General features: G+C 42.8%; 1 protein-coding gene across 1 annotated transcript in view; it reads left to right on the top strand.

Moving 5' to 3' along the window:
* Positions 1-17,359, top strand: part of LOC115196655 (protein phosphatase 1 regulatory subunit 12A-like) — a 32,446-nt gene extending 15,087 nt beyond the window's left edge. The window contains exons 8-16 of the mRNA XM_029757499.1: positions 3,518-3,608; positions 6,483-6,611; positions 7,106-7,288; positions 9,101-9,162; positions 10,323-10,407; positions 13,882-13,986; positions 14,508-14,558; positions 15,613-15,663; positions 16,956-17,359. Coding sequence (XP_029613359.1) covers positions 3,518-3,608; positions 6,483-6,611; positions 7,106-7,288; positions 9,101-9,162; positions 10,323-10,407; positions 13,882-13,986; positions 14,508-14,558; positions 15,613-15,663; positions 16,956-17,042 — 844 coding nt within the window. The 3' untranslated portion in view covers positions 17,043-17,359. The remainder of the gene's footprint in view (positions 1-3,517; positions 3,609-6,482; positions 6,612-7,105; positions 7,289-9,100; positions 9,163-10,322; positions 10,408-13,881; positions 13,987-14,507; positions 14,559-15,612; positions 15,664-16,955) is intronic.
* Positions 17,360-18,067: the final 708 nt, after the last annotated feature.

The following is an 18,067-nucleotide window of genomic DNA, read 5'->3' as shown; positions in this document are numbered from 1 at the left end:
AACTTACATTTCTGACTAAATAAAACCCACTTACCTTTCTGACTAAATAAAACCCACTTACCTTTCTGACTAATAAAACCCACTTACCTTTCTGACTAAATTAAACCCACTTACCTTTCTGACTAAATTAAACCCACTTACCTTTCTGACAGTCTAAATAAAACCCACTTACCCTTTCTGACTAAATTAAACCCACTTACCTTTCTGACTAAATTAAACCCACTTAACCCTTTCTGACAGTCTAAATAAAAACCCACTTACCTTTCTGACTAAATTAAACCCACTTACCTTTCTGACTAAATAAAACCCACTTACCTTTCTGACTGTCTAAATTAAACCCACTTACCTTTCTGACTGTCTAAATTAAACCCACTTACCTTTCTGACTGTCTAAATTAAACCCACTTACCTTTCTGACAGTCTAAATTAAACCCACTTACCTTTCTGACTGTCTAAATAAAACCCACTTACCTTTCTGACTGTCTAAATTAAACCCACTTACCTTTGTCTGTCTAAATTAAACCCACTTACCTTTCTGACAGTCTAAATTAAACCCACTTACCTTTCTGACTGTCTAAATTAAACCCACTTACCTTTCTGACTGTCTAAATTAAACCCACTTACCTTTCTGACTGTCTAAATTAAACCCACTTACCTTTCTGTCTAAATTAAACCCACTTACCTTTCTGACTAAATTAAACCCACTTACCTTTCTGACTAAATTAAACCCACTTACCTTTCTGACTAAATTAAACCCACTTACCTTTCTGTCTAAATTAAACCCACTTACCTTTCTGACTAAATTAAACCCACTTACCTTTCTGACTGTCTAAATTAAACCCACTTACCTTTCTGACTGTCTAAATTAAACCCACTTACCTTTCTGACTGTCTAAATTAAACCCACCTTACCTTTCTGACTAAATTAAAACCCACTTACCTTTCTGACTAAATTAAACCCACTTACCTTTCTGACTAAATTAAAACCCACTTAACCTTTCTGACTGTCTAAATTAAACCCACTTACCTTTCTGACTAATTAAACCACTTACCTTTCTGACTGTCTAACTTAAACCCACTTACCTTTCTGACTGTCTAAATTAAACCCACTTACCTTTCTGACTGTCTAAATTAAACCCACTTACCTTTCTGACTGTCTAAATTAAACCCACTTACCTTTCTGTCTAAATTAAACCCACTTACCTTTCTGACTAAATTAAACCCACTTACCTTTCTGACTAAATTAAACCCACTTACCTTTCTGACTGTCTAAATTAAACCCACTTACCTTTCTGACTGTCTAAATTAAACCCCTTACCTTTCTGACTGTCTAAATTAAACCCACTTACCTTCTGACTAAATTAAAACCCACTTACCTTTCTGACTAAATTAAACCCACTTACCTTTCTGACTGTCTAAATTAAACCCACTTACCTTTCTGTCTAAATTAAACCCACTTACCTTTCTGACTGTCTAAATTAAACCCACTTACCTTTCTGACTGTCTAAATTAAACCCACTTACCTTTCTGACTGTCTAAATTAAACCCACTTACCTTTCTGACTAAATTAAAACCCACTTACCTTTCTGACTAAATTAAACCCACTTACCTTTCTGACTGTCTAAATTAAACCCACTTACCTTTCTGACTGTCTAAATTAAACCCACTTACCTTTCTGACTGTCTAAATTAAACCCACTTACCTTTCTGACTGTCTAAATTAAACCCACTTACCTTTCTGACTGTCTAAATTAAACCCACTTACCTTTCTGACTAAATTAAACCCACTTACCTTTCTGACTGTCTAAATTAAACCCACTTACCTTTCTGACTGTCTAAATTAAACCCACTTACCTTTCTGTCTAAATTAAACCCACTTACCTTTCTGACTGTCTAAATTAAACCCACTTACCTTTCTGACTGTCTAATTAAACCCACTTACCTTCTGACTGTCTAAATTAAACCCACTTACCTTTCTGACTAAATTAAACCCACTTACCTTTCTGACTAAATTAAACCCACTTACCTTTCTGACTAAATTAAACCCACTTACCTTTCTGACTAAATTAAACCCACTTACCTTTCTGACTGTCTAAATTAAACCCACTTACCTTTCTGACTGTCTAAATTAAACCCACTTACCTTTCTGACTGTCTAAATTAAACCCACTTACCTTTCTGACTGTCTAAATTAAACCCACTTACCTTTCTGACTAAATTAAACCCACTTACCTTTCTGACTGTCTAAATTAAACCCACTTACCTTTCTGTCTAAATTAAACCCACTTACCTTTCTGACTGTCTAAATTAAACCCACTTACCTTTCTGTCTAAATTAAACCCACTTACCTTTCTGACTAATTAAACCCACTTACCTTTCTGACTAAATTAAACCCACTTACCTTTCTGACTAAATTAAACCCACTTACCTTTCTGACTAAATTAAACCCACTTACCTTTCTGACTAAATTAAACCCACTTACCTTTCTGACTAAATTAAACCCACTTACCTTTCTGACTGACTAAATTAAACCCACTTACCTTTCTGACTGTCTAAATAAAACCCACTTACCTTTCTGACTAAATTAAACCCACTTACCTTTCTGACTGTCTAAATTAAACCCACTTACCTTTCTGACTGTCTAAATTAAACCCACTTACCGTTCTGACTGTCTAAATTAAACCCACTTACCTGTCTGACTGTCTAAATTAAACCCACTTACCTGTCTGACTGTCTAAATTAAACCCACTTACCTGTCTGACTGTCTAAATTAAACCCACTTACCTTTCTGACTAAATTAAACCCACTTACCTTTCTGACTAAATTAAACCCACTTACCTTTCTGACTGTCTAAATTAAACCCACTTACCTTTCTGACTGTCTAAATTAAACCCACTTACCTTTCTGACTGTCTAAATTAAACCCACTTACCTTTCTGACTAAATAAAACCAACTTACATTTCTGACTAAATAAAACCCACTTACCTTTCTGACTAAATTAAACCCACTTACCTTTCTGACTAAATTAAACCCACTTACCTTTCTGACTAAATTAAACCCACTTACCTTTCTGACTAAATAAAACCCACTTACCTTTCTGACTGTCTAAATTAAACCCACTTACCTTTCTGACTAAATTAAACCCACTTACCTGTCTGACTGTCTAAATTAAACCCCTTACCTTTCTGACTGTCTAAATTAAACCCACTTACCTTTCTGACTAAATTAAACCCACTTACCTTTCTGACTAAATTAAACCCACTTACCTGTCTGACTGTCTAAATTAAACCCCTTACCTTTCTGACTGTCTAAATAAATATATATTTATTAATGTAGATGAATATAGTTAAATGTAGTTATGTTCTGTGTGTCCCCCTCAGCTCCTATCTGATCCCGATGTGTGTTGTCTAAATGTTGTGATAATGTTGTGATAACATTATCACAACATTTAGATACGTTATCTAAATGTTGTGATAGCGTTGTGATAATGTTGTGATAACGTTCTGTGTTCCCCGGTCCAGATCCTACTTGACCCCGGTTCGTGATGAGGAGGCGGAGGCTCAGAGGAAGGCTCGCTCCAGACATGCCAGACAGTCACGACGATCCACTCAGGTAGGCCCACCTGCCTAGACATGTACATTTAACTATCCACTCAGGTAGGCCCACCTGCCTAGACATGTACATTTAACTATCCACTCAGGTAGGCCCACCTGCCTAGACATGTACATTTAACGATCCACTCAGGTAGGCCCACCTGCCTAGACATGTACATTTAACTACATTTAAGGCTGGCTCGCCAGACAGTTTTATTTGGTTTATTTCACCTTTATTTAACCAGGTAGGCCAGTTGAGATCAAGTCCTTTATTTAACCAGGTAGGTTAGTTGAGATCAAGTCCTTTATTTAACCAGGTAGGTTAGTTGAGAACAAGTCCTTTATTTAACCAGGTAGGTTAGTTGAGATCAAGTCCTTTATTTAACCAGGTAGGCCAGTTGAGATCAAGTCCTTTATTTAACCAGGTAGGCCAGTTGAGAACATGTTCTCATTTTCAACTGTGACCTGGCCAAGATAAAGCAAAGCAGTTCGACAACATACAACAACACAGAGTTACACATGGAATAAACAAACATGCAGTCAATAACACAATATAAAAATCTATGTACAGTTTGTGCAAATGTAGAAGAGTAGGGAGGTAAGGCACTAAATAGGCCATAGAGGTGAAATAATTACAATATAGCGTTAATACTGGAGTGATAGATGTGCAGATGATGATGTGCAAGTAGAAATACTGGGGTGCAAAAATAAATAACAATTTGGGGATGAGGTAGTTGGGTGTGCTATTTACAGATGGGCTGTGTACAGGTACAGTGATCGGTAAGCTGCTCTGACAGCTGATGCTTAAAGTTAGAGAGGGAGATATACAGTTAAAATCAGAAGTTTACATACACTTAGGTTGGGGTCATTATAACTCGTTTTTCAACCACTCCACAAATTTCTTGTTAACAAACTATTGTTTTGGCAAGTCGGTTAGGACATCTACTTTGTGCATGACACAAGTCATTTTTCCAACAATTGTTTACAGACAGATTATTTCACTTATAATTCACTGTATCACAATTCCAGTGGGTCAGAAGTTCACATACATTAAGTTGACTGTGCCTTTAAACAGCTTGGAAAATTACAGAACATGATGTCATGGCTTTAGAAGCTTCTGATAGGCTAATTGACATAATTTAAGTCAATTGGAGGTGTACCTGTGGATGTATTTCAAGGCCTACCTTCAAACTCAGTGCCTCTTTGCTTGACATCATGGGAAAATCAAAAGAAATCAGCCAAGACCTCAGAAAAAAAATTGTAGACCTCCAAGTCTGGTTCATCCTTGGGAGCAATTTCCAAATGCCTGAAGGTACCCACGTTCATCTGTACAAACAATAGTATGCAAGTATAAACATCATGGGACCACGCAGCCGTCATACCGCTCAGGAAGGAGATGCATTCTGTCTCCTAGAGATGAACGTACTTTGGTGCTAAAAGTGCAAATCAATCCCAGAACAACAGCAAAGGACCTTGTGAAGATGCTGGAGGAAACCTACTGGTTAGAGCGTTGGATCGAATCCCCGAGCTGACAAGGTAAAAAAAATCTGTTTTCTGCCCCCTGAACAAGACAGTTAACCCACTGTTCCACGGTAGGGCCGTCATTGAAAATAATAATTTGTTCTTAACTGACTTGCCTAGTTAAATAAAGGTTAAATGTGGCATGACATTTTTCACATGCAAATAGAACTTCTCGGTAGTGCTCCTAGCTGGCCATTCCATGAGAGAAGCATATATTTTTCGACTTGAAGCAATGAGCTCAATCAGTCGTCCATGACAACAACATCATAAACAACAGAGTAGGCTAATAAGTCCTTACATTTTGGGGTCTTGCTCAGGTCAAATAATTTGGATAATCTATTCTTCCATATTTCTTTAAGATCAAGGGGTATTAAATTAATTAGAAATACTGAAAATACTGACAGACTTTGTTTTTTAATCTAAAGATAGAATTTAAGCTTTCGTCACATCAAAGGGAGGCTACTTTGAAGAATCTCAAATATATTTTGATTTGTTTAACACTTTTTTGGTTACTACATGATTCCATATGTGTTATTTCATAGTTTTGATGTCTTTACTATTATTCTACAATGTAGAAAATAGTAAAAATAAAGAAAACCCCTTGAATGAGTAGGTGTGTCCAAACTTTTGACTGGTAACTGTATATTTTTTTGACTTGACTTGAAAAGATGACTTGATTTGTTTTTAAAATGCACAACTTGGACTTGACTCAACCTGTTCTGCTTGGGACTCTACTTGGGACTCTACTTGGGACTCTACTTGGGACTCTACTTGGGACTCTACTTGGGACTCTGCTTGGGACTCTACTTGGGACTCTGCTTGGGACTCTGCTTGGGACTCTGCTTGGGACTCTGCTTGGGACTCTACTTGGGACTCTGCTTGGGACTCTGCTTGGGACTCTGCTTGGGACTCTGCTTGGGACTCTACTTGGGACTCGGACCTTGTGAATAATAGCGACTTGGTCCCACCTCTGGTTAACTCGATTTATCCTGCAATAGATGTCATTCAGTTGGTAATATTCATTTTTGTCTTTTTGTACTCCCTCTTAAGGAGAAAGTAATCTAAAAGTTACTGAAAGTAGTCAGATTACGTTACTATGTTTCCGTAGCCTAGTGGTTAGAGCATTGGACTAGTAACCGAAAGGTTGCTGGATCGAATCCCAGAGCTGACAAGGTACAAATCTGTCTTCTGCCCCCTGAACAAGGCAGTTAACTCACTGTTCCTAGGCTGTCATTGTAAATAAGAATTTGTTCTTAACTGGCTTGCCTAGTAAAATAAAGATTACATTTAAACATTTTAAATAATCAAAAAGTTACTGATTTAACATTTTGAAAGTAACATGACCAGTACTTTCTATCTGTTGTCCAATCAGGGCGTGACGCTCACAGACCTGCAGGAAGCTGACAAGACAATGAAGACAGCCCAGACGGACGAAGGGAGAGAGAAGACAAGGAAAGAGGCGGAGGAGGAGGCAGCCAATAAGAAGAGAGCAGAAGAAGGGGTGAGAGAGAGCAGTGTTTATATATTGTAATGTCAAAGGCTTATGAGTGACGTCAACCACGGGACCTACTGTCGCCCTCGGCCAGGGGTTGGCAACAGGCGGCCCCCGGGGACAAAACCGTCCCGTGGATGGTATTTCTTGCCCTCCCCAAGGTTGCTAAAAAAATATATATATACAAAAATAACTTGAGTTTAATTTAGGAAATCTGTTTCTAAGTATTCCGAGGAATAAAAGAGATGTAATCCAGGTATGAAATTATTGTTATTTTCAAATACAATCTCTTTTTGGTGCTTATTTGTGGTCATCCACTCAGATAAATATCGGCCCGCGGCTGAATCTAGTTGCGTACCCTGGGATTTTCTTGCTCAGTGGTTTTGACAGTGCTGAGTTGTGTTGGTTGTGACTGTTACACCTGTATGTTGGATATGATAGCGACGGTAAAGAACTGTGTTTATGTATTATGTTATGATTTGTATTATTATTATTGTCTCCAGGAGGTAAGCTGGAGGTCCCGTATCGCCAACCTGCAGAAGTCTGACCTGTTGGGGCTGACTCAACCGGCTGGTACCTCTCGTCCTCCAACCTCCAGCCAGGAGACTAGTGGAGGGGAAAGTGAGAGTGACCGAATCGCCAGGGAGAGACGGAGGACCAGGAGGAGAGCTCAGAGGGCTGGAGAGGTGAGTGCATTGTAATCTGTCATAGCCATGCTTTATAACCATTATAGAACTGGTTCAGGGAACAGAACCAAAAACAGGAGGGGAAAAAAACTAAAAATGTTCAAGGAACAGAAACGGAACCAGGAACAAAAGTGATCTATACTGTTCCAGAACAGAACTCTTATTTTAAAAGCATGGGAACTTGTTAATGTTATTTTAAGTTCTGGGATTTTTTTTTTGGTGCCATAAAAAATGCAACTAAGTGTCTATGCAAAACACTCCCTCTCTCACTCAGAAACTTGTTCCAGTGTCTGTGCTTGTTTAGGCTACCTTGTGACTACACTTGTGTGTCCATCATGCATCTAAACAACTAGCTGGCCGGATCCATCTGCACTGATTGGTCTAAACAACTAGCTGGCCGGTTACAATCTGCACTGATTGGTCTAAACAACTAGCTGGCCTTCTCCATCTGCACTGATTGGTCTAAACAACTAGCTGGCCTGCTACATCTGCACTGATTGGTCTAAACAACTAGCTGGCCTGCTCCATCTGCACTGATTGGTCTAAACAACTAGCTGGCCGGTTACCATCTGCACTGATTGGTCTAAACAACTAGCTGGCCGGCTCCATCTGCACTGATTGGTCTAAACAACTAGCTTGCCGGTAACCATCTGCACTGATTTGTCTAAACAACTAGCTGGCCTGCTCCATCTGCACTGATTGGTCTAAACAACTAGCTGGCCGGTTACCATCTGCACTGATTGGTCTAAACAACTAGCTGGCCGGCTCCATCTGCACTGATTGGTCTAAACAACTAGCTTGCCGGTAACCATCTGCACTGATTTGTCTAAACAACTAGCTGGCCTGCTACATCTGCACTGATTGGTCTAAACAACTAGCTGGCCGGCTCCATCTGCACTGATTGGTCTAAACAACTAGCTGGCCTGCTACATCTGCACTGATTGGTCTAAACAACTAGCTGGCCTTCTCCATCTGCACTGATTGGTCTAAACAACTAGCTGGCCTGCTCCATCTGCACTGATTGGTCTAAACAACTAGCTGGCCTTCTCCATCTGCACTGATTGGTCTAAACAACTAGCTGGCCTTCTCCATCTGCACTGATTGGTGAAGTCATTTAATGAGATAAATGTAAACAACTGTTGATTTCACAGGTTAAAAAAGGAACAGAAAGGAACGATATGAACCGGTCCAGAACTTTATATTGCTGGTCAGAACAGTAGAACAGAACGATAAAAAGAATGGTTCTGTTCAGAACGAAACGATTGGTAAATAACGTTGGTTCCAACCGCTGTAACCCTATTAAAACCTTGCTCATAAGGATGACATCGGCATCATATATGGGCAGCAGGAAGCAGAGCAGTTAAGAGCGTTGGGCCAGTAACCAAAAGACGACTAGGTAAAATATCTCTCTGTTCCCTTGACCAAGGCTCATAACCCTCATTTCTCCTGCAAGGTGAGTGCATGAGCTAGTCCTGGTTATAACCTGTCATAGTCCTGTTTGTAACTGGTTACTAGATTATATCCTGGTAATAACCTGTCGTAATGATGACATTGACATCAATAATGAGTGGTTATAAGGTTACTAGGTTTATATCCTGGTAATAATCTGTCGTAATGATGACATTGACATCCATAATGAGTGGTTATAAGGTTACTACGTTATATCCTGGTAATAACCTGTCGTAATGAGGACATTGACATCCATAATGAGTGGTTATAAGGTTACTAGGTTTATATCCTGGTAATAACCTGTCGTAATGATGACATTGACATCCATATTGTGTTGACCTGCTGATGTCTGTGGTCCTGTAGAGTGATGACAACGAGCCCAGTGGAGAGGAGGGGTTTGGAGGCAGTGGGCACTCCAGCACCAGGTATGGATCTGACCTTTACACTTTGAACTGTCCTGCTTCCTGACTGTCATAGTAGTGAGTCATTATAATATCTCTGACCTGTTTCCTGACTGTCATTATAATATCTGTTTCCTGACTGTCATTATAATATCTCTGTCCTGTTTCCTGACTGTCATTATAATATTTCTGTCCTGTTTCCTGACTCATTATAATATCTCTGTCCTGTTTCCTGACTGTCATTGTAATATCTCTGACCTGTTTCCTGACTGTCATTATAATATCTTTGTCCTTTTTCCTGACTGTCATTATAATATCTTTGTCCTGTTTCCTGACTGTCATAGTAGTGAGTCATTATAATATATCTGTCCTGTTTCCTGACTGTCATTGTAATATCTCTGACCTGTTTCCTGACTGTCATTATAATATCTTTGTCCTGTTTCCTGACTGTCATTATAATATTTCTGTCCTGTTTCCTGACTCATTATAATATCTCTGTCCTGTTTCCTGACTGTCATTGTAATATCTCTGACCTGTTTCCTGACTGTCATTATAATATCTTTGTCCTGTTTCCTGACTGTCATTATAATATCTCGGACCTGTTTCCTGACTGTCATTATAATATCTCGGACCTGTTTCCTGACGGTCATTATAATATCTCGGACCTGTTTCCTGACTGTCATTATAATATCTCTGACCTGTTTCCTGACTGTCATTATAATATCTCTGATCTGTTTCCTGACTGTCATTATAATATCTCTGATCTGTTTCCTGACTGTCATTATATCTCTGACCTGTTTCCTGACTGTCATTATAATATCTCTGACCTGTTTCCTGACTATCATTATAATATCCCTGACCTGTTTCCTGACTGTCATTATAATATCTTTGTCCTGTTTCCTGACTGTCATTATAATATCTCGGACCTGTTTCCTGACTGTCATTATAATATCTCTGTCCTGTTTCCTGACTGTCATTATAATATCTCTGACCTGTTTCCTGACTGTCATAATATCTCTGACCTGTTTCCTGACTGTCATTATAATATCTCTGTCCTGTTTCCTGACTGTCATTATAATATCTCTGACCTGTTTCCTGACTGTCATTATAATATCTCTGTCCTGTTTCCTGACTGTCATTATAATATCTCTGTCCTGTTTCCTGACTGTCATTATAATATCTAGGACCTGTGCTTTGCCCAGGTCTGACGTGTCATGTAACGACTGTATTGACAGAGGAGGAGGCTCTGAGACCAACGATTACAAGAAGGTAGGGACATGGAATAAGGTTTGAATGGTTGGAAGGGTCTAGTCAATATTGGGAGTCCCATCCTGTCTGTTTTCAGACTCTTTCTCTCTCCATGTCTCCCGCTCTCCCTCTCTCTCTCTCTCTCTCTCTCTCTGTTTCTGTTTCCCCCTCTCTCTTCCCTTCTCTATAACTCTCTCCCTCCCTCTCTCTCTGTTTCCCCCTCTCTATAACTCTCTCCCTCTCTCTGTTTGTTTCCCCCTCTCTCTTCCCCCTCTCTATAACTCTCTTCCCCTCTCTATAACTCTCTCTCCGTCTCTATAACTCTCTCTCTCCGTCTCTATAACTCTCTTCCCCTCTCTATAACTCTCTCTCCCCCTCTCTATAACTGTCTCTCCCCCTTTCTCTCCCCTCTCTATAACTCTCTCTCCCCCTCTCTATAACTCTCTCTCCCCCTCTCTATAACTCTCTCTCCCCTCTCTATAACTCTCTCTCCGTCTCTATAACTCTCTCTCCCCTTCTCTATAACTCTCTCTCCCCCTATCTATAACTCTCTCTCTCCCCTCTCTATAACTCTCTCTCCCCCTTTCTCTCCCCTCTCTATAACTCTCTTCCCCCTCTCTATAACTCTCTCTCCCCCTCTCTATAACTGTCTCTCCCCCTTTCTCTCCCCTCTCTATAACTCTCTTCCCCCTCTCTATAACTCTCTCTCCCCCTCTCTATAACTCTCTCTCCCCTCTCTATAACTCTCTTCCCCTCTCTATAACTCTCTCTCCCCCTCTCTATAACTCTCTCTCTCCCCTCTCTATAACTCTCTCTCTCCCTCTCTATAACTCTCTCTCCCCCTCTCTATAACTCTCTCTCCCCCTCTCTATAACTGTCTCTTCCCCTCTCTATAACTGTCTCTCCCCCTCTCTATAACTCTCTTCCCCTCTCTATAACTCTCTCCCCCTCTCTATAACTCTCTCTCCCCCTCTCTATAACTCTCTCTTCCCCTCTCTATAACTCTCTCTCCGTCTCTATAACTCTTTCTCTCCCTCTCTATAACTTTCTCTCCCCTCTCTATAACTTTCTCTCCCCTCTCTATAACTCTCTCTCCCCTCTATAACTCTCTCTCTCCCCTCTCTATAACTCTCTCTTCCCCCTCTCTATAACTCTCTCTCCCTCTCTATAACTCTCTCCCCCTCTCTCTTCCCCTCTCTATAACTCTCTTCCCCTCTCTATAACTCTCTTCCCCTCTCTATAACTCTCTTCCCCTCTCTATAACTCTCTCCCCCTCTCTATAACTCTCTCCCCCTCTCTATAACTCTCTCCCCCTCTCTATAACTCTCTCTCCCCCTCTCTATAACTCTCTCCCCCTCTCTATAACTCTCTTCCCCTCTCTATAACTCTCCCCCCCTCTCTATAACTCTCTCTCCCCCTCTCTATAACTCTCTCCCCCCTCTCTATAACTCTCCTCCCCTCTCTATAACTGTCTCTCCCCCTCTCAATAACTCTCTCTCCCCTCTCTATAACTCTCTCTTCCCCTCTCTATAACTGTCTCTCCCCCTTTCTCTCCCCTCTCTATAACTCTCTTCCCCTCTCTATAACTCTCTCTCCGTCTCTATAACTCTCTCTCTCCCTCTCTATAACTCTCTCCCCCTCTCTATAACTCTCTCCCCCTCTCTATAACTCTCTCCCCTCTCTATAACTCTCTTCCCCTCTCTATAACTCTCCCCCCCTCTCTATAACTCTCTCTTCCCCCTCTCTATAACTCTCTCCCCCTCTCTATAACTCTCTTCCCCTCTCTATAACTGTCTCTCCCCCTCTCTATAACTCTCTCTCCCCCTCTCTATAACTCTCTCTTCCCCTCTCTATAACTGTCTCTCCCCCTTCTCTCCCTCTCTATAACTCTCTTCCCCTCTCTATAACTCTCTCTCCGTCTCTATAACTCTCTCTCTCCCTCTCTATAACTCTCTCTCCCTCTCTATAACTCTCTTCCCCTCTCTATAACTGTCTCTCCCCCTTTCTCTCTCCCCCTCTCTATAACTCTCTTCCCCTCTCTATAACTCTCTCTCCGTCTCTATAACTCTCTCTCTCCCTCTCTATAACTCTCTCTCCCTCTATAACTCTCTTCCCCTCTCTATAACTGTCTCTCACCCCTCTTCCTTCCCCTCTCTATAACTCTCATCTTCCGTCTCTATAACTCTCTCTCTTCCCCTCTCTATAACCTCTCTCCCCCTCTCTATAACTCTCTCTCCCCCCTCTCTATAACTCTCCTCCCCCTCTCTATAACTTTCTCTCCCCTCTCTATAACTTGTCTCTCCCCCCTCTCTATAACTCTCTCCCCCTCTCTATAACTCTCTCCCCCTCTCTATAACTCTCTTCCCCTCTCTATAACTCTCTCTCCCCCTCTCTATAACTCTCTCCCCCTCTCTATAACTCTCTCTTCCCCTCTCTATAACTGTCTTCCCCTCTCTATAACTCTCTCTCCGTCTCTATAACTCTCTCCCCCTTTCTCTCCCCTCTCTATAACTCTCTTCCCCTCTCTATAACTCTCTCTCCCGTCTCTATAACTCTCTCTCCCCCTCTCTATAACTCTCTCTCCCCTCTCTATAACTCTCTCTCTCCCTCTCTATAACTCTCTCCCTCTCTATAACTCTCTCCCTCTCTATAACTCTCTTCCCCTCTCTATAACTCTCTTCCCCTCTCTATAACTCTCTCCCCCCCCTCTCTATAACTCTCTCTCCCTCTCTATAACTCTCTCTCCCCCTCTCTATAACTCTCTCTCCCCCTCTCTATACCTCTCTCTTCCCCTCTCTATAACTCTCTCCCCCCCTCTCTATAACTCTCTTCCCCTCTCTAGAACTCTCTCTCCCTCTCTATAACTCTCTCCCCCTCTCTATAAATCTCTTCCCCCTCTCTATAACTCTCTTCCCCCTCTCTATAACTCTCTCTCCCTCTCTATAACTCTCTCCCCCTCTCTATAAATCTCTTCCCCCTCTCTATAACTCTCTCTCTCCCCTCTCTATAACTCTCTCCCCCTCTCTATAACTCTCTTCCCCCTCTCTATAACTCTCTTCCCCCTCTCTATAAATCTCTTCCCCCTCTCTAGAACTCTCTTCCCCTCTCTAGAACTCTCTCTCCCTCTCTATAACTCTCTCCCCCTCTCTATAAATCTCTTCCCCCTCTCTATAACTCTCTCTCCGTCTCTATAACTCTCTCTCCCCTCTCTATAACTCTCTCTCCCCTCTCTATAACTCTCTCTTCCCCTCTCTATAACTGTCTCTCCCCCTCTCTATAACTGTCTCTCCCCCTTTCTCTCCCCTCTCTATAACTCTCTCTTCCCCTCTCTATAACTGTCTCTCCCCCTTTCTATAACTCCCTCTCTCTCTCTCAAAAATGGATTGTCATTGTTTTTGCTATATATAGTGGATGGAATTGTATTGCTTGTTATAGTAGAGTGAATAAAACATAAAGATTTGATATGAATGAAAATGTGATGTGTTTCTGTCTCAGCTGTTTGAGGTGGTGTCCAGGGAGAATGGTCAGCTTCAGTCTCAGCTGGAGGGCATCCAGAGGACCATCTCTCAGACCAGACTGGACCTGGACAAGGCTACCCAGGTCTCTCACACACAGAAGTACACACACACACACCACACATACACACATACACACACACACACACACACACCACACACCAGAGTGGACAAGCCTACCCAGGTCATACATTAAGGTTACATTGCTGTGTGTGTTCTATTGAAAATAACTGATAGGTAGTTTGGTGGCATTTGGACTCAACGTCACCTTAGAGTCGACCTGGGGCGAACTGAGTACAGGAAGGGTGCTCGTTAGCATTTGGTTCACATTCTCTATGGGATTTTACATGTACTTGTTGGCGTTGCTAACTTTTTTGGTGTACTAAAAAGCTGTGAGGTTAGAAAATAGTGCCCCTTGTGTTCAGTGGCGGTATTACACAATATTTCCCGGTATGACAATGTGGATACCGCTCCAACCTAACATACACTAACAACGTTACACATTTCATAATGACCATGATAAACAGTCTTCAATTCAACTGCATACTGTATAACCCGTATTGACATGAACAATGTTTCTGCTGATCTGTGTGTTGTATCCTACAGAGACAGGAGCGTTTTAGTGATTGTTCAGCAATGCTAGAGATGGAGAAGAAGGTAAGTCTCTCCTTCCTGCCACGTGTGGCTTGTGTCGTGTTATTATGTACTGTAACTAGTGTCAAACAGCTGCTGCTGAGCCTGGCCTCACAACTGACTGCTGCTGAGCCTGGCCTCACAACTGACTGCTGCTGAGCCTGGCCTCACAACTGACTGCTGCTGAGCCTGGCCTCACAACTGACTGCTGCTGAGCCTGGCCTCACAACTGACTGCTGCTGAGCCTGGCCTCACAACTGACTGCTGCTGAGCCTGGCCTCACAACTGACTGCTGCTGAGCCTGGCCTCACAACTGACTGCTGCTGAGCCTGGCCTCACAACTGACTGCTGCTGAGCCTGGCCTCACAACTGACTGCTGCTGAGCCTGGCCTCACAACTGACTGCTGCTGAGCCTGGCCTCACAACTGACTGCTGCTGAGCCTGGCCTCAACAACTGACTGCTGCTGAGCCTGGCCTCACAACTGACTGCTGCTGAGCCTGGCCTCACAACTGACTGCTGCTGAGCCTGGCCTCACAACTGACTGCTGCTGAGCCTGGCCTCACAACTGACTGCTGCTGAGCCTGGCCTCACAACTGACTGCTGCTGAGCCTGGCCTCACAACTGACTGCTGCTGAGCCTGGCCTCACAACTGACTGCTGCTGAGCCTGGCCTCACAACTGACTGCTGCTGAGCCTGGCCTCACAACTGACTGCTGCTGAGCCTGGTCTCACAACTGACTGCTGCTGAGCCTGGCCTCACAACTGACTGCTGCTACCTGAACCTCTTTCTTCGTTCCTCTCTCTGTCTCTCTCTCTCTCTCTGTCTCTCTGTCTCTCTCTCTGTCTCTCTCTCTCTCTCTCTCTCTCTCTCTCTCTCTGTCTCTGTCTCTGTCTCTGTCTCTCTCTCTCTCTCTCTCTCTCTCTGTCTCTCTGTCTCTCTCTCTGTCTCTCTCTCTGTCTCTCTCTGTCTCTGTCTCTCTGTCTCTCTGTGTCTCTCTCTCTCTCTCTCTCTCTGTCTCTGTCTCTGTCTCTCTCTCTCTCTCTCTCTCTCTCTGTCTCTGTCTCTGTCTCTCATCAGGAGCGTTGGATGTTGGAGAGACGTGTGGCTGAGCTGGAGGCAGAGTTGAAGGTGAAAATAGATCATCTCACCTGGGTTCGAATAGTTTCCGAAATCTTTCAAATCCATTATCTGGGCTCGATTTGAGATTGCTTGTTGCAATGGAACGAATAGAGAAGCCGTTTGCTAAACGGTCAAAGTATTTGAAAGATGACAAATAGTATTTGAACCCAGCTTTTATTCCAGACAGACACTGCTTGCACACACCAGCTCACTGCTTCTTTTCACAGCTTGTGCTGCAAATCACTAGTATTGTAGCAGTACGGTGAGTCTGAGTCTGAAATTTCACCCAGCCCAACAAACAGCTGAAGTCCATTAGTTTTCAGCCCAACAAACAGCTGAAGTCCATTAGTTTTCAGCCCAACAAACAGCTGAAGTCAATTCGTTTTCAGCCCAACAAACAGCTGAAGTCCATTCGTTTTCAGCCCAACAAACAGCTGAAGTCAATTAGTTTTCAGCCCAACAAACAGCTGAAGTCAATTAGTTTTCAGCCCAACAAACAGCTGAAGTCAATTCGTTTTCAGCCCAACAAACAGCTGAAGTCCATTCGTTTTCAGCCCAACAAACAGCTGAAGTCCATTAGTTTTCAGCCCAACAAACAGCTGAAGTCAATTCGTTTTCAGCCCAACAAACAGCTGAAGTCCATTCGTTTTCAGCCCAACAAACAGCTGAAGTCAATGTTTGCGTCCCAAATGGTACTCCTTTGGTAAAAAGTAGTGTACTGAGTACACCAAACATTAGGAACACATCTTCCTAATATTTCCCCTCAGAACTGCGTCAAATCGTCGGGGTACGGACTCTATAAGGTGTCAAAGCGTTCCACAGGAATGCTGGCCCATGTCGACCCCAGTGCTTCCCACAGTTGTGTCCAGTTGGATGGATGTCCTTTGGGTGGTGGACCATTCTTGATTCACACAGGAAACTGTTGATCATGTAAAACCCAGCAGCGTTGCAGTTCTTGACACAAACCGGTGCGCCTGGCACCTACTACCAAACCTCGCTCAAAGGCACTTAAATATTTGATCATGCCCATTCATCCTCTGAATGGCACACACACACACAATCCATGTCTCAAGTCTTAAAAATCCTTCTTTAACCCGTCTCCTCCTCTTCATCTACACTGATTTAAAGTAGATTTAACAAGTGACATCAATAAGGGATCATAGCTTTTCACCTGTATTCACCTGGTCAGTCTATGTCATGGAGAGAGCAGGTGTTCTTAATGTCTTGTCCACTCAGTGTGTATGGTGCATTGGCTGCATCTATTGTCAGTTTTTCAGCCAATAACATGTTTGTTCCTCTAGGTGCTAGGTGACCTGAGAGCTGACAACCAGCGACTGAAAGACGAAAACGGAGCGCTGATCAGAGTCATCAGCAAGCTCTCCAAATAGACGGAGAGAACGAGAGAGAGAGAGAGACTTCCTCCCATCATCCCTCTCTCCTGTCCATCCACTCCTCCCAGTGCCAAAGAACAAGAGAGAGAGAAGGAGAGGGAGGTGGGGGGGGGTGGGGGCAGACAAGAAACAGACGAAGAGCAGCAGGAAGAATGTGATAATCTAAACAGCTTGACTTGATTGTGATGTCTCTTCTTTCTTAGTCCTCCTGACCGGTCGCCGTGGCTTGTTGTGTGTGTGTGTGTACCTTATGCCCACTTTGAGGACAGCCATGACAACTGTGGTCATGACAACAGCTCGCATAGTAGCAACAAGATGTGACAACAGCCAAATGCCCATGACGATGTGCACCAGGGGAAAAACACACACACACACGGCACACCCCTCCATGCACATTGGACCGGTCCAAGGCATAGGTCTCCCACTTTGTATTTATTTGTTTTGTGACCACATTCACACAACCTTTTCCACCAACCCACTCCTATATTAACTACTGATCTCAGTCCCTCCCACTCAAACTATCCTACCCACAAATACACTCCTTAACATCGACTCCATCCATACCCTGGATCCATACCCTGGATCTATACCATATACCATACCCTGGATCCATACCCTGGATCCATACCATAGACCATAGCCTGGATCCATACCATAGACCATACCCTGGATCTATACCATAGACCATACCCTGGATCTATACCCTGGATCTATACCATAGACCATACCCTGGATCTATACCATAGACCATACCCTGGATCCATACCCTGGATCTATACCATAGACCATACCCTGGATCCATACCATAGACCATACCCTGGATCTATACCATAGACCATACCCTGGATCTATACCATAGACCATACCCTGGATCCATACCATAGACCATACCCTGGATCCATACCATAGACCATACCCTGAATCCATACCATAGACCATACCCTGGATCTATACCATAGACCATACCCTGGATCCATACCATAGACCATACCCTGGATCCATACCATAGACCATACCCTGGA

Source organism: Salmo trutta, chromosome 7, assembly GCF_901001165.1.
Source record: "Salmo trutta chromosome 7, fSalTru1.1, whole genome shotgun sequence".
Classification (NCBI taxonomy): Eukaryota; Metazoa; Chordata; class Actinopteri; order Salmoniformes; family Salmonidae; genus Salmo; species Salmo trutta.
Note: the sequence above shows the minus strand (reverse complement) of the source record. Positions and strands in the feature narration are given on the sequence as shown.